This window comes from Protopterus annectens, chromosome 7.part0 (assembly GCF_019279795.1).
Source record: "Protopterus annectens isolate FY-2018-M chromosome 7.part0, PAN1.0, whole genome shotgun sequence".
NCBI classification, from domain to species: Eukaryota; Metazoa; Chordata; order Ceratodontiformes; family Protopteridae; genus Protopterus; species Protopterus annectens.
In genome coordinates this window covers 1378703254-1378719523 of record NC_056739.1, presented here as the reverse complement: position 1 = coordinate 1378719523, position 16270 = coordinate 1378703254, and the positions used below count along the sequence as shown (strand labels likewise).

The 16270-nt window shown below is 36.7% G+C and overlaps 1 protein-coding gene across 1 annotated transcript in view; it reads left to right on the top strand.

The window, feature by feature from the left end:
- The first annotated feature begins 351 nt into the window (after positions 1-351).
- GXYLT2 (glucoside xylosyltransferase 2) overlaps positions 352-16270 on the top strand; it is a 478768-nt gene continuing 462849 nt past the window's right edge. The window contains exon 1 of the mRNA XM_044077975.1: positions 352-977. Coding sequence (XP_043933910.1) covers positions 706-977 — 272 coding nt within the window. The 5' untranslated portion in view covers positions 352-705. The remainder of the gene's footprint in view (positions 978-16270) is intronic.

Here is a 16270-nt window from a genome sequence, read left to right as displayed (position 1 = left end):
GAAAAACACAAATGTTATGAGGAAAACACCAAGAATATGAATTAAAAATCTGGACAGTTGAGAAATATGGAGCCAGCAACCTCTTGGCCACACTGCATGCATGTGAGATTATATAGTACTTTGTGGGGTAGGGGCGATGACAACTTCTTAGCAAGCTGAAAGCCATTGCCTGGATACGGGTTAAATGCCGGATGAAATAACGTTTAGCGCATACAGTACTAACTTGGGATAAGAAGAGGGGGGATTCTTACACAGAAAAGGGCATTCTTTTCAACCTGTTTATTAAAAAAAGAAAAGAGAAAAAAACTCATAACCACCAGAGCACTTTACATTGAACCTGTCAACTTGACAGGCAGCATTAGTTCTTGAGATGACCCTGTGCCCTGTAATATAACCCCAACTGTCTGTCATTATATTAGGGGAAGTGATATTCCTATGCAGTTTTCCGTTCAGCGCTACCAATCCAATCTACATCGCGGTGATACTATAGGTGTTACGGCAGAGAAGCAGCAGCACCCCCCTCCCTCTGCTTTTCTATTTGTTGAGAGGCTGTAGCGGTAGCGCGCTAGGAGGGATATGGCGTGTGCACAATGCAGTGGGTTCTACAAACAGAGAAATTGGCAAATCTGGATTTAATTTCCGAGTTGCGGCTGAGATGAAGAAAATTGCTGACGTAGCCCCATATGGCTGCAAGTTGCTTCCACGATGAAACTTTACTGCAAGATCGTCACAGTTGCTCTCTGTTTTGGAGTTGTGCTGCTTTTGTATCTTTTCGTGAGTAGTGGGGACGAACCGCCTTATAAAGTTGCTAAAGAAGGGTACGAACCTCTCGTTTCCTCAGGGTTAGAGAAGCTGTCTTCCACCAACTTGGCATATTTCCGTCCTGCAGAATCTCAGTTTTGGAGGAAAACGCCACGTCTTAGCAGGAAAAAACACGGTAAACTCCCTAGTAGAAGAGGGAAGTTTGCAGATACCAGGTACGGCGCGTTGTAAAGTCATGCATGTTAATGTTAAACGTGTGCAGATTAAGAAAAAGAGAAGCATTTCTTGAAAATAATGTCTGTAGATGTATGTTCTGCCAAAATGTGAACTGAAACTCTGTGTCCAGTTTTTATAGCTTCTGATAATAAATCCACCAAAGATAATTTTAGCAAGAAATACTCCGTTTTCTGTATGCTTCGTGAAGTATATGAAACCCAATTCTTTTTATTCGTTTTTCTTATTTAAAAACTTTTTTTCATTAATTTAAGTAACCAGCGACTGTTTTGATTGTTGTCTAAATTGCCTTCCTAGAGCCTGTACTGTATCATTTGTAGACTAGTTTACCATGCTGTCCTGGACTGAAATGCTTCTTATTTGTAGATATGTAAACATACTTTGCCCTCCATCAGTCTGAGCATACCCTCCTTTCTTACTTTTGATTTGGAGCTGCCTTACTGCATCTTGAGGGTTTTTTTTTCCTGGCAGGCGGATTGACTTCAAATATGCTGCAGGAAGCATTTAGCTTTAATGCTTTTTGTTGAGTCAAAGATGAGCAATACTGGACAGTACGGCAACCGGTGTTGCTGTTTGTCATTGGGTGGGTGGGGTCAGGAGCGGCCCTAGGTCAACTGGTGCCCTAGGCAAAACAGCTCCACGGTGCCCCCCAACACATTACCTAGTGCCCCCATCCTGGTCTACCTACACCAAATAAATACTGGAAAAGTGCCCCTGCTACACCGGCGCCCTAGGCGGCCGCCTAGTTGGCCTATGCCTAAGGCCGGCCATGGGTAAGAATTATGGTGTGAAGGTACTGTTACTTGTTTAAAAGAGTCCAGTTAGTGACTGCAGCTCCTACGTTGACTTTGCAGGTTAAGAAATGGTTACATCATACCTCTCAACTTCTTTGCTAAATAATTCTGGATTAAGCCAAAATGTATTGCTCTAATTTACATTAACATGCTGATAGAACAATAGGTATGGTATTAACATTGTATTTTCTGAATAATAAGTATGAATCTGTAATGGATGGTAATATTAACTGACTGTAATACTTATTGATTTATCAGAAAATCAAAACTTTTACATCGTACAGGGCAAAAATATAAGGCAAAAATCAGGACCCTCTGCAAAGTTCTGGACAGTTGAGAAGCATGCGGTTACGTGCTTCCTGGGTAGTTTTTGGGATTTTGGTGCAAATACTAGTAGCTAAAAGTACAGGAACTCAGTTTTTGTTGTGGAAGAAGTAGAGAAACTCATTTCCTCTTGTTTCTGCTGGAGTATATATGTATCTGCCTGCAGACTTCTGCATTGTTTCCATTTTCAGTCGGTGGCCTCGGTCAAGGATAAATAACACCTGCTTTCCTTAAGCCATATATTTTCCTGGTACATTCCAGCTTCCACTTACTACGTACTATGATGAATTGTAATTAATTTGCCCATAGTTGAAGTGTGGCCTCTTGTCTTGATTGTATTATTGAAGGTGTGTGTGTGTTTATGCATTTCTGAGGCAGTGTGCTGTTAGATTTTTATTTTTCAGGCATAATTCTGTACATCTCCATGGTACTTTGAAAAAGAAAGTGTTTCTTAATGTCTTTGTGTGTAATGTTTTGGTCTTGCCTCCAACTGCTTTGCTAAATCATGCTACCTCTTCAGGCATGTTCTTTATCTCATGTACATCTTAACTTTTAAAGTCACCCATTGGGTAAATAAGTGGTTTTTCCAAGACACATATTTTTCAAGTTACCAACCAGTTCTTTTGCTGTCCTGCTGAGTTGTAATCATAAGAAAGTAAGTTTGTATTTAGTCGAATCCAGATTTTTTTTCCCTTGATTGCATCGTTAGGCACGTCTGTCATTGTTTCATCATGATGGCATGGAAATGCACATTTCTGTTTTTCAGTTACAGTTTACATGATTTCAGAAAAACAAGGTCTATCTATATATTTCTACACTTATTTTAGTTAAGTACTTAAGGACAAATCAAGTCAAAGTCAAGAAAGAAAAATTTTTCATTGTATACGGATTGTGCTGTCTTAAACCCATATACATCATTCTAGGATGATGGTGATATTTGTCATTTGTTGTGCCTCAGAATAGCCTGATAGGGGGAAGGAACTGCCATAGATAAACAGTTAGTTAATTTAACGGATATGATTAACTGAGTGGGCTAATCTCCAGGACCCTTCTCTGCCATAATGTTTGCCGTGTGTGTGTGTGTGTGTGTGTGTGTGTGTGAGATGGATATTGGGGTGTGTGTGTGTGTGTGTGTGTGTGTGATGGATATTGGGCTGGATGTGTGTGTGAGATGGCTATTGGGCTGGATGTGTGTGTGTGAGATGGCTATTGGGCTGGATGTGTGTGTGTGAGATGGCTATTGGGCTGGATGTGTGTGTGTGAGATGGCTATTGGGCTGGATGTGCGTGTGAGATGGCTATTGGGCTGGATGTGTGTGTGTGAGATGGCTATTGGGCTGGATGTGTGTGTGTGAGATGGCTATTGGGCTGGATGTGTGTGTGTGAGATGGCTATTGGGCTGGATGTGTGTGTGTGAGATGGCTGTTGGGCTGGGTGTGCGTGTGAGATGGCTGTTGGGCTGGGTGTGCGTGTGAGATGGCTGTTGGGCTGGGTGTGCGTGTGAGATGGCTGTTGGGCTGGATGTGTGTGTGAGATGGCTGTTGGGCTGGATGTGTGTGTGAGATGGCTGTTGGGCTGGATGTGTGTGTGAGATGGCTGTTGGGCTGGATGTGTGTGTGTGAGATGGCTATTGGGCTGGATGTGTGTGTGTGAGATGGCTATTGGGCTGGATGTGTGTGTGTGAGATGGCTATTGGGCTGGATGTCTGCATTACAGACTGAAAATGTCACTGTGTTGTATGCAGTAAAAGTGTGTGTGTGTGTGTACATACACATATGTATATATTTGTGTATGTGTGTGTGTGTGTGTGTGTGTGCATGTATTTATCTGTTTTATAGATGTAGATATGTGTACACAGCACAGTCTTGCTGACAAATTTACATATGTATATATTTGTTATAGACTTTGGGATCTGTGTAATATATGTATGTATGTTTGTGGATAGTAATGAATAGTTATGTTAGCATTGTGCATGTGTGCTTTGGAGGAGAAAGATGATAGGCAGGATACTCTGTAGTATAATTGTGTAATAAAGTTGTATGGGAATTGTATAGCTTGCATTTTTGTGCTGTAAGAATTGACTTGGGCTGTTAAGTCAGGAGCACAGATTTTGGTTACACAAAGGTGTTTTTATGTTAGCAGTCTTGTTTATCTGGGAAATCCTGTTTTCTTTCAAGGCCCCTAGAAAAAAGTTTCAGTACAAAGCAGAAACAAAAGTATTATATATGCATAGTTAAAGATAACTAGCGTAATGTAGTTTGAGTAATGTCTCAAGCAAATAAACGTAAATTCATGAATCTAATGTAGTCTGTAAATAAAAGAAAAAATGAGTTTGAGTAAGGAGCAAGAGGTCCAAATTTGAACAAATAGGAGAGTTTTGATTTGTTTGACACACTCACGCTGCGTTAAAGGAAAACTTTTTTAAGATTTCATTAAAAGGCAGTAATGGTACTTGTTTCACATGTGCTGGGTTCTAAATTATGGCTTTTACACATGAGTAAGTATCAGTGAATTGAAGCCAGTGCTGGGATGGCTGCAACTATGGACAAAAGCTATGTAAAGCAGCATAAAAGGGGAAGATGTGTCTTTTTCTGTGAATGTATAGATTAGGTTGTACCACATTAGCAGATCTGCTGATGTTGTCTGTGCTTTGTGTTTAGTATTGTCTTAAGTGCTTGGCTGTGTCATAATTCTCAAGTTTGTGGGATAGCATATTGGAGTGTTCCCTAGACAGATTGTGATATTTATTTTATTTATTTATTTATTTTATAACACAGACTAGCCTAGCATTGTAGTTGGCTAAATTCCAAGCAGTGTTGGCTGTGCGTTGAAGAGCAGTGGTGAAGTTTACCATGGCGACCTGCAGCAAACCTAGATGTTGTATGTTGAACTCGTTCATGTGTGCAGAGTTAAAGTACAAAGGTAATGGGTACATGAGTTAAAGTACAAAGGTAATGGGTACATGAGTTAAAGTACAAAGGTAATGGGTACATGAGTTAAAGTACAAAGGTAATGGGTACATGAGTTAAAGTACAAAGGTAATGGGCACATGAGTTAAAGTACAAAGGTAATGGGCACATGAGTTAAAGTACAAAGGTAATGGGTACATGAGTTAAAGTACAAAGGTAATGGGTACATGAGTTAAAGTACAAAGGTAATGGGTACATGAGTTAAAGTACAAAGGTAATGGGTACATGAGTTAAAGTACAAAGGTAATGGGTACATGAGTTAAAGTACAAAGGTAATGGGTACATGAGTTAAAGTACAAAGGTAATGGGCACATGAGTTAAAGTACAAAGGTAATGGGCACATGAGTTAAAGTACAAAGGTAATGGGTACATGAGTTAAAGTACAAAGGTAATGGGCACATGAGTTAAAGTACAAAGGTAATGGGCACATGAGTTAAAGTACAAAGGTAATGGGCACATGAGTTAAAGTACAAAGGTAATGGGCACATGAGTTAAAGTACAAAGGTAATGGGTACATGAGTTAAAGTACAAAGGTAATGGGTACATGAGTTAAAGTACAAAGGTAATGGGCACATGAGTTAAAGTACAAAGGTAATGGGCACATGAGTTAAAGTACAAAGGTAATGGGCACATGAGTTAAAATACAAAGGTAATGGGCACATGAGTTAAAGTACAAAGGTAATGGGTACATGAGTTAAAGTACAAAGGTAATGGGCACATGAGTTAAAGTACAAAGGTAATGGGCACATGAGTTAAAGTACAAAGGTAATGGGCACATGAGTTAAAGTACAAAGGTAATGGGTACATGAGTTAAAGTACAAAGGTAATGGGCACATGAGTTAAAGTACAAAGGTAATGGGTACATGAGTTAAAAGTACAAAGGTAATGGGCACATGAGTTAAAGTACAAAGGTAATGGGCACATGAGTTAAAGTACAAAGGTAATGGGCACATGAGTTAAAGTACAAAGGTAATGGGCACATGAGTTAAAGTAAAGGTAATGGGCACATGAGTTAAAGTACAAGGTAATGGGCACATGAGTTAAAGTACAAAGGTAATGGGCACATGAGTTAAAGTACAAAGGTAATGGGCACATGAGTTAAAGTACAAAGGTAATGGGCACATGAGTTAAAGTACAAAGGTAATGGGCACATGAGTTAAAGTACAAAGGTAATGGGTACATGAGTTAAAGTACAAAGGTAATGGGCACATGAGTTAAAGTACAAAGGTAATGGGCACATGAGTTAAAAGTACAAAGGTAATGGGCACATGAGTTAAAGTACAAAGGTAATGGGCACATGAGTTAAAGTACAAAGGTAATGGGTAATGGGCACATGAGTTAAAGTACAAAGGTAATGGGCACATGAGTTAAAGTACAAAGGTAATGGGCACATGAGTTAAAGTACAAAGGTAATGGGTACATGAGTTAAAGTACAAAGGTAATGGGTACATGAGTTAAAGTACAAAGGTAATGGGCACATGAGTTAAAGTACAAAGGTAATGGGCACACATGAGTTAAAAGAGTACAAGGTAGGGGGCACATGAGTTAAAATTACAAAGGTAATGGGCACATGAGTTAAAGTACAAAGGTAATGGGCACATGAGTTAAAAGTACAAAGGTAATGGGCACATGAGTTAAAGTACAAAGGTAATGGGTACATGAGTTAAAGTAAAAGGTATGGGTACATGAGTTAAAGTACACAGGTAATGTACATGAGTTAAAGTACAAAGGTAATGGGCACATGAGTTAAAGTACAAAGGTAACCAGTGTGGGCATGAGGTTAACACACAGGTGTGTGGGCATTGAGTTAAAGTACAAAGGTAATGGGCACATGAGTTAAAGTACAAAGGTAATGGGCACATGAGTTAAAGTACAAAGGTAATGGGCACATGAGTTAAAGTACAAAGGTAATGGGCAGTTAAAGTACAAAGGTAATGGGCACATGAGTTAAAGTACAAAGGTAATGGGCACATGAGTTAAAGTACAAAGGTAATGGGTACATGAGTTAAAGTACAAAGGTAATGGGTACATGAGTTAAAGTACAAAGGTAATGGGTACATGAGTTAAAGTACAAAGGTAATGGGTACATGAGTTAAAGTACAAAGGTAATGGGTACATGAGTTAAAGTACAAAGGTAATGGGCACATGCCAACAGCAGTTTATCTGCACTACAGTATCTGATGAAGGATTTGGCTTACCAGAGTTTACAAACCTCAGATAATTACCATGGATGTAATGAAGACGTTAAGCCATGGAAGCTAGATTGGATGAAGAATGGTCTTCAATTTAGAATGAATGGTATGAGTTCTGTACTGTGGAAGGATTATTGTAGAATCTTTAGCCAGTTGGGTCTGTTTTATAATCTTGGAATAGTTAGGGACTGTTTTATAATCTTGGAATAGTTAGTAGTTTCATTTATGAACAGGAGGACAAAACTTCATCCTCCTCTGGGAAGGTGAATGACATTGTACCATTCCAACTAGCTGACTGACCTGTTGTTGGGTACATGTTTTGCAAACTAATTTCTGTCACTAGAATCGCATCCTGTTAAGTCACTCATAAGCTTGGCTCGACACACTTTTTTGAATGTTCTAAGAATAGGGAACCATTTTTACCACAGTCTACCTGATGCTGAATTTATTCTTCATTATGTAGAAAGGCTGAGTTAGCTTAGTGACTTGCCCTGAATCTGTGCTTACTGTCTGCCTAATACCAATGTTTATTTAGGTATGCAGCACTTAACTGATGCACTTTTTTCTATAATATTTTGATAATTGAGACTGATGCTGTGGGACTCCAGAATCCTTTGTGTAGAGGGAGTGGGCCTTATGTTGATAAAATATAATTTGATCTAACGCATGTGTTGGTCGTTTCCTTTTTTATGTCTGTTGGTAATATATTTTATTTGGTAAGTGTAATGGTATTGACATTTAGAGAGAGAGATTCATAGAGTTTAAAAGGCAGAGTCATAGAGTTTAAAAGGCAGAGTCATTTTCTGGATAATGGTCACCTTATCGATACCCACCTTTTATAGGGTGTATCCTGCTTCCAAGAGGGCAGAACAAGTTAGACACATGATGACTTTGTGCATGCCCAGCCAATGATTAGGGTTTGCCATAAATTAATTGAGAGTAATTCCTGTTTTATACATGCAGGAATATTATTCCATGTATGGGGGAAGCACACTGAATAATAAGACCTGGTGGAGTGAGAGTTTTATTTGTTGATAGGGATTCAAGTATTTGTGGAGCTACTTGTTTTGTAGTCATGTAGAATGTCAAGGAGGTTGTCCTTGACAGCGTGAAGTATTGGACATAAATCACTGTGTATGGAATGCTAGACATAAATCACTGCAGGAATGTATGATTCTTTAGTTAGGAACCTCTGATGGTCTTCTAGCTGCATGCTGTGTTTTGGATAGACTCCTACTAAAAGGCATTATGGTCTGTAATTGGGCTGTTCAGGGCAGAATATGGAGGAATGATGCTTTCGTTTGACCTGGATGAAATACCTTTTGTTATTAATTGGGCTAGAAAGAACTACATACTACTAAAAGATGCCAAGATTTGTGAAGACATTTTGTCTGAAGTGGGGTGCAGTATATATTGTAACTTGTTACATGTATATCTAATTTAAACCTGTTTCTTGTACCCACTGCATTATATGGTGTAGCCGTTGCTGTAGTAATATAGCATTGTATGCTGAAATCTTAGCAGCACCCAGCTTGCAGTCATTGAAAAAAATATGTCAGCTGAAAGCCTAGGTTTGTAGATCCCAGAAATTCTTTTATACCTTTTCAAAAACATTTACTGTTCACGTGATATTTTTATGTGTTTAGTTTATCCTCTTAGCCTGATTTTTTTTCCCAGGAAGTGTGCAGTATCTAAATTGCTAAAAATATTGTATCCCATGGTTATTAACTATGAATGAGATAATATTGCAGGTGCACTTTGCAAGTAAATTCTTTAAGCTCAATACAGAGATCCCACCACCCACTTCTTGGGTTCAAAGGTACGTAGGGTATAATGTTAAGCTTGCTAAGGGCAACTGCAACACTAGGGATTTGGTTTACAGTTCTATTTGTGACCAATGTAGTGGTTATTATGTCTGTAAAACTGAGAGAAAACTGAAATATGTAAACATTTATATGCGATTTCTAAAGGAAATACAAACAATTCTGTACAGTGTTCAGGATTTACTAAATTTAAGTTTGGAGGCTTGGAATTGGTACCTTTTGAACCCCAAGAGGTGGTGGTGGGAACTCTGTATTGAGCTTGGAGAATTTTTTTGAATCACCAAATTAAGAGCTCATTTGCCACTGGGAAGCAATGATGTTACTACTGTCATGCCTGTAGTAAAGAAAAGGGCTTTAGTTATTTAAACAAATAAGTTATTCTAATATTTTAGATTTCTTATATAAACAATCATGTCAGTGCACAAGTTATTTTAATAAGCATGCTTGTGGATTGTAAAAGCTGTTGATTTTGATTTTATGATTTAAGAGGAAGAGGGGCATATATTTCCTTAAATATTTTTAAATCATTTTCAAATGTTTAATTACTTGATTGATGCCAGTTATATTCAATTATTTTTAATTAGCTTGCAGTGTGCTTTGGTATAAGTAAAGAATGTGTTGATTATATATACTGTTCTAATGAAGTCCCAGTTTGATAGGGATGAAAGTGCTCAACCTACTACTATTAAAAGTTTTTGTTTTTTCGGCTTTTACTTAAGTGTTTGATTCATTGAGTATGGAGCTCATTGTGTGATTACGCCAGGGAGCCTATTCATTTTACATTTGGTTTTGTTCTTGGCCCGCACGGTCCAGCAGTTTTTTGTTACAAGTTTTGAATTCAGCTTGGAGTAGTTTATTTACATGGCCGATACTCACCCCATGCTGACCGGTTATAGTTTCTCATTTGAGAATGAGCTTTTGGGTTGGCAATGGCTACTGGAATTAATTACGCTAGTATTACTCCTCTGGAAGATAATTAATTTAGTTCCAACACAAGAACTGATGGAAATCTCACCCAGATAGTTGCAATGTTGTCCCAGCAAGTTGCGACTATTGACAAAAGGTCAAATGAACTACAATTACATCGGACACTGCAGTCACTAAAGGGAAGAAGCGATGAATTTTCAGGTAAGGCTGACCAATCGGGGAGACTTTACTGATGCAAGTTCCTTGGGAACAAACTCCTCTTCAGTCTCACTGCGCCAAGGCTAAATCTGCACTGTGACCCGCCAGCGTTCATCAATAGAGAAAGAGATCCTTTTAGCTTCAAAGATGGGATACAAAGGGATGTTTCATTCCAGGGGCGAGACAACAACTTGATTGATCAAGAACCGCCAATGACTTTTGATTTAAAAAAAAAAAAATGAACTTGAATCTAAGCTCCTTAAGGTACGTAACCTACAATGCTATTAATCTGTTTTTAAAAGAAAGCTTTCACAGTAAACCTGTATCTAAGGGGCTTAGAATTTTCAAATTTCCAAATTGTCTTACTCTAGCTGATGTCTAAATGGACAAACTGTTTAAATTATTTGATGGCTTTAGGCCAGATTTAATGCGTTTCGAAATTAAATGTAATGAACAATGCATTAATCATCTTTTTAAGGATTTAGAGAGGTTAAACGATGAGTTAGTGAAAGTATTTTCAGTAAAGTGGAGAAAAATGTGAAGCTTAACTTAAACCGTAAAGACAAGAAATTAATATGGGACATTTAATGATCATAATGTTGAGAGTGTACCCCCTTCCCAAATCATATCTTTTAAACAAAAAACAAAGGTCTGAGTGATTTTTGTACTAGTGATTCTAATAGGGTTGACAGTACCTAGTTTGGAAGGGAAGATTATCTTTAGGTTAACTATGAATTTGAACATAATTAATATGACAACCAATACCACCCACTTAGAAGGTCGGAACGTTTAGAGAATAAGAATAAACAATTTTTTTAGCACAAGACCAACACAAACCAATGATGGGCAGGGGGAGAGGGAGAAAATGGAGGAATTAACACATACTGTTCACTGTTAGAACAAAGCCGTATTTTAACAACATTTGATGGTAAATTCAATTATTTTCCGGGTTTTAACATATTTAATTAAACAAATTTAACAATTGATAACCTTTTTTTTTACTCTTTTCAAAAAAGGGTTTTAAGTTTGTCCCATCATTTAAGATTGGTTTAGTTGATACGATTACTAAATTTAAGTCATGTACACGGAAGCTAAACTTGCAGATTGTTTCAGGACAAGGGCACACTTACATCAGACAAAATTTTGCTGAGAAAGAAAAGTTGTTTTAATCCCCTACTTCACCCCCTTGTTCAGGTATTTGAGAACATTTGTGTTTCAGATTTTTAGTGATTCCAATAGGAATAATAGTAAACGTTTCAACCTTACTAAGAGAATTTGATCTAATGCAGGAATTAAGGCAAGATAAGAACCTTAAGATTTATGAAACCGACAAGGGAGGAGGTATAGTTATTTTTAGTAAAATGTATTATGTAAGCTCATTGTCTGATATTTTTCTGACAGTACTAAGTATTTAACATCTGCCAAGAATGAAGCACTTATAGCGTATAAAAAGATTCAACTTTTAGTTGAAGAACTCCTTCAAGGAGTTATTTCTGAAGAGCTTTTTAATTTCTTAAAGGTTGACCATCCCTTGATACCAGTAACTTTTGTCATACCAAACATTCATAAAGATGTTCAACATCCCCCTTTCAGGGCTATTATTTCAGCCAGCGGGAGCCCCAACCACCCTTTAAGTGTATTTATTGATAGACTCTTTTAAAAACATTCTTGATCCGGTAAAACATCTATTGAAAGACTAGTGGGACTTTCTGATGAAATAGACAAAAATTGGTACGCAGATGATTGGTGTTTTTGACCATTGATGTAATTGATTTACTTGCATTCATACCACATGGGGAGGGACTTGAATTATTTTATGAAGCTATTCGGATACTCACAAGCATCAGCTATACAATGGTTAACTTCACTATGATGGCTATGGCATTTATCCTTAACAACAAATGTTTGAAGGATAATTCTTCAAACAATTTAAAGGGGTGGCAGTGGAAGCTAATTGTGCTCCCCTATAAGGCAATATGGTGCTTTACTCTTGGGAATTAAAACATGTCATAAACTCTGAATTTTCCACCCATTGGTTAGACTATTATAGGTACTTGGATGATATCTTTGTCTTATGGAAAAAGACATCCGAGGAAACGGGATGTTTTGTTGAATACCTGAATAGTGTATGTTGTTTTTTTTAATTCCCCACCAGTTTCAGAACATTTTATTGACTACTTAGATGTCACCTTGTACAAAGATTTATTTAATCCACACATTCTGTTCCAAAGTCTATAGGAAACCCACTTTTTCAAATAATTATTTGGACTTTAGGAGCTCTTGACCTAAACATACAAAAATAACATCTTTAAATGGCAGTTGGTTAGAGCAGCCAGGATGTGTTCAAATGCAAACATTTTAACTTGGAGATGGAAAAAAATCAGTGTCATGTTTGTGGATGAGGATTACCCTTCAGACATATTAAATGACATTAAAACTGAGGTGAAGATAGATAGGCTGGGGAACCAAGTACAAACCCCTTTTAGGTGACAGCTGGGGAACCAAGTACAAACCCCTTTTAGGTGACAACAGCTATCTTGAACAAAAGGAATTGACAACCTGCACTCCAATCGTTCTAACAGTATGGTTATACCATACAGGCAAGGGGAGAGAGAAATTAGGGGTATTATTTTTAGGAAATGGATGATTTTTAAAAGTAATCCAGAAATTTTGAAAGCTCAAATTATGTTTAATTACTTGATTGATGTCAGTTATTTTCAATTATTTTTAATTAGTTTGCAGTGTGCTTTGGTATAAGTAAAGGATGTGTTGATTATTTAGACTGTTCTGATGAAGTCCCAGTTTGATAGGGATGAAAGCGCTTAACCTACTGCTATTAAAAGTTTTTGTTTTTTCACTTTTTACTTATTTGTTTGATTCATTGAGTATGGCGCATGGTATGAATACACTAGGGAGCCTATTTGTTTTATAAGTTGGGAAACATAACAGGGAATACAGTTAAAAAAGGTCAGGTTCAGAAGTATAACAAGCAGGAATGTGAATTCAAAAGACGATGTGTATACACGTGTGGGACAGGGACCCAGTGATATCTAATCCATCATAGAGTGTAATTATTAGAATATTTTTTCACGCACCAGAGATCATTCTGCACAACTGTGAGTATTGCTGATTAAGTTAAAAAATACCATTGGATTTGTATTTTGAAGCATTTCCTGATGCTTCCCCTGTAAAGGAATCGTTGGCACCCTGGAATTAACCTGGCTAACATGCTTTTTTTGAAAATTAAAAAAAAAAAATCCTTCCTCTTTGATACAATACCATGAGTGCCACTTATAGAAAAACATAATTTTATAATTATTACATTTGTTTTGATGTTTGAACTTTGCATTTTATCTTTATGTGAAGTCTTAAATTTTCTTTGTCTCATCTGCTACATCTTGCAGGCAAAGGAAGGGGCAGAAGATAGTACCATAGTGGTGTTCTAGCTACAAGGTCAATAAAAACCTTTAAATCTGAATATTTAAACATGCCTTATAACCAGTATTACCCCTTAGATATAGTGCAGCCTGGAGCTACATTTCTGAAGATGGGGAAAAAAAAGCAAGTGTTTCAAACTATTTTCAGACATAAACGAACAAGAGAAAACTAACCACACCTAAAGATTTTTCTTATTACAAATTAAGTCGTTCTTCCCTTTAGCCACACCTCAAGGAGTGCCACATATTTTCATGTTACTTGATTTTCTGTCAGCTTTTAACAAACATAAAATATTTAATTACAACTAAAATATGGTACAGTAATGTGAAACCTTAGTATAATAGCAGTACTGTATGAAAAATACAGTCGCAACAATAAAGCCAAGCCATAAGGATTACTTTTGTTATATTTTTTAAGGGAGAATAAACAGTGAGCTGCCATTGAGCCCAACATTTTATGTCGGCTATAATGTTTGTCCACGTTTTGAATTTATTACTGAATGCAATAAATCGTGTGGTCCATTAATTGTTTCTAAATGAAGAGACTACTACTACAAAGTTCTCAGCAATGTCTGATTAAGTTTTTGTTAATTAATAACATGAAAATTCATATCCCTTACCAGTATTAACAAAAGCCAAAGAGATTGATTAGCTTGGAAGAGGTGCTGGGTTCCTGTAGAAAATTAAACCCTTACTTGATGATAGAAGTTCCACACGGAAAGATTTTGACTCCTTTCAAAAGTTCTTAAACCAGGAGAAGCTTAAACAAGTTTCTGAAAAAATGTCACCCTTAGTCACTCTCAGAGATGTTTATTTGGAATAAGGCTTTCATTTTCTAGACTTGTTGTTGCAAGTGTATATTTTGCTCATCATGGTAGTGTTTAGGCTCCCATGTTGCTTTAGCTTGATTTAGGTAGCAACCACTTCAGACCTGTGATGTCTTACCGGTATTAAACTATACCTTATGCTGTTATATTTCCAACCCCAAACAGCACTGTCAGTAGTATTGCTCCATTTTTGTCTTTTATACAAGTTTATGTTCCTGATAACTAAAAATATGAAGGAATTATCTAATAGTTCTTTAGTATCTTTCCTTTGTATTTTTGACCTTGCCCTTAATTTTAATTTTGAATATTCCCAGCATACCATTATTCTGACCATCTTATAGGTTCTAGGCCCAGAGTATGGGAAATCTCTGGGACAGGAATCTATCCCTCCAGCATGTTCTGTTTTATTGTGGTGACAAGGTTTAGGTCCCTAGAGCATGTAGCTGAGGGATTGGGATTTCTTTAAGTGAACAGATTTGACATAAGAGATTTGAATATGTACGTTTGAGGTCGTAATCCTCTTTGTTTGTTGTAAATGCAAAAGGGGCTTTGTAAATGAGTAATGAGTAGAGACAATGAAAAATGAGGTGAAAGGTTTGATTTTTGTTACCTTCAGGGGTTTTAATATTCAGAGAAATTAAAAAAGGAATTTAATAATTTTTTTGATAGTTGTGGATTTAAATTCATGGAGTTACTAATGAAGTATAATGATGAAAAACTGAGTAAATATATATTAGAAGCTGAGACACTTAACAACATATTGAATGATTTAGTATTCCCTCAATGGGAATACTTATATAATAAGCAATTCAATGAAGCTAACAAACACATTAGTAACACCAATAAACGTAAAACTAACAAATTGAAAAGGGACACTGAACATTACAATACCAACAAAGCTTATATATGGCCAAGCAGTAGGGGTAGTAGTAATAATTATGAGTTTATAGACCGCAAAACACAATTACGTGAAGGAATAAATAGAGAATTTGGGCAAGGGGGAAATAATACAGTGTATACACACAATCAAGGATACATTAATAGGAAGGATTTTCAGAGAGAGGGGAAACAATCAATACAACCGCAGTGGAATCGCAATCAGAGCTTTGTAAGGGACACAGCAAATTTTCAGTATTGAATACTAATCAGGACCTGGTGACAAACAGAGATGACAGCTTTGAGAACAAAGCTATCAAAGTGGAAGGCAACATACACACACTTGACAATTTTAATATATTTAATTACACTGACAGTGTTATAGGAAAGGAATATTTTAACTTATTTAGTAAGGGGATGAAATTTATACCTAACCCCAAATTTAATTTGGTACACACTATTATTGATTTTAAAAAATGTTAGAAAAATAAACTTAGATTTGTTTTTTTAATAATATACAGAGTAATGCAAACAAAATAAGTTCACACGATGATGATCAAAATTCTTCTTTTTTAAAAAAAACAAGCACGTTCAATCCACCCTCACACCCAAAAGTGGACTTATATGACAAAATCACATCTAGGAAAATTTATTATGAATACAAAAAATTGAAGGAAATGACTAAATATAGCAATTTGAGTATAGAGGATAGTAACTTGCTAAACACTATTATTAACGACAAGAATATAAGAGTAATGAAGCCTGACAAAGGGGGTGGTATAGTTTTATACGACAATTTTAGGTACATTATGAAAATGTATGAGATATTACACCATTCTGGAAATTACATTACCATTTCCATTAATGAACTCAATATAGCTTATTGTAGAATAGATTCATATATAGAA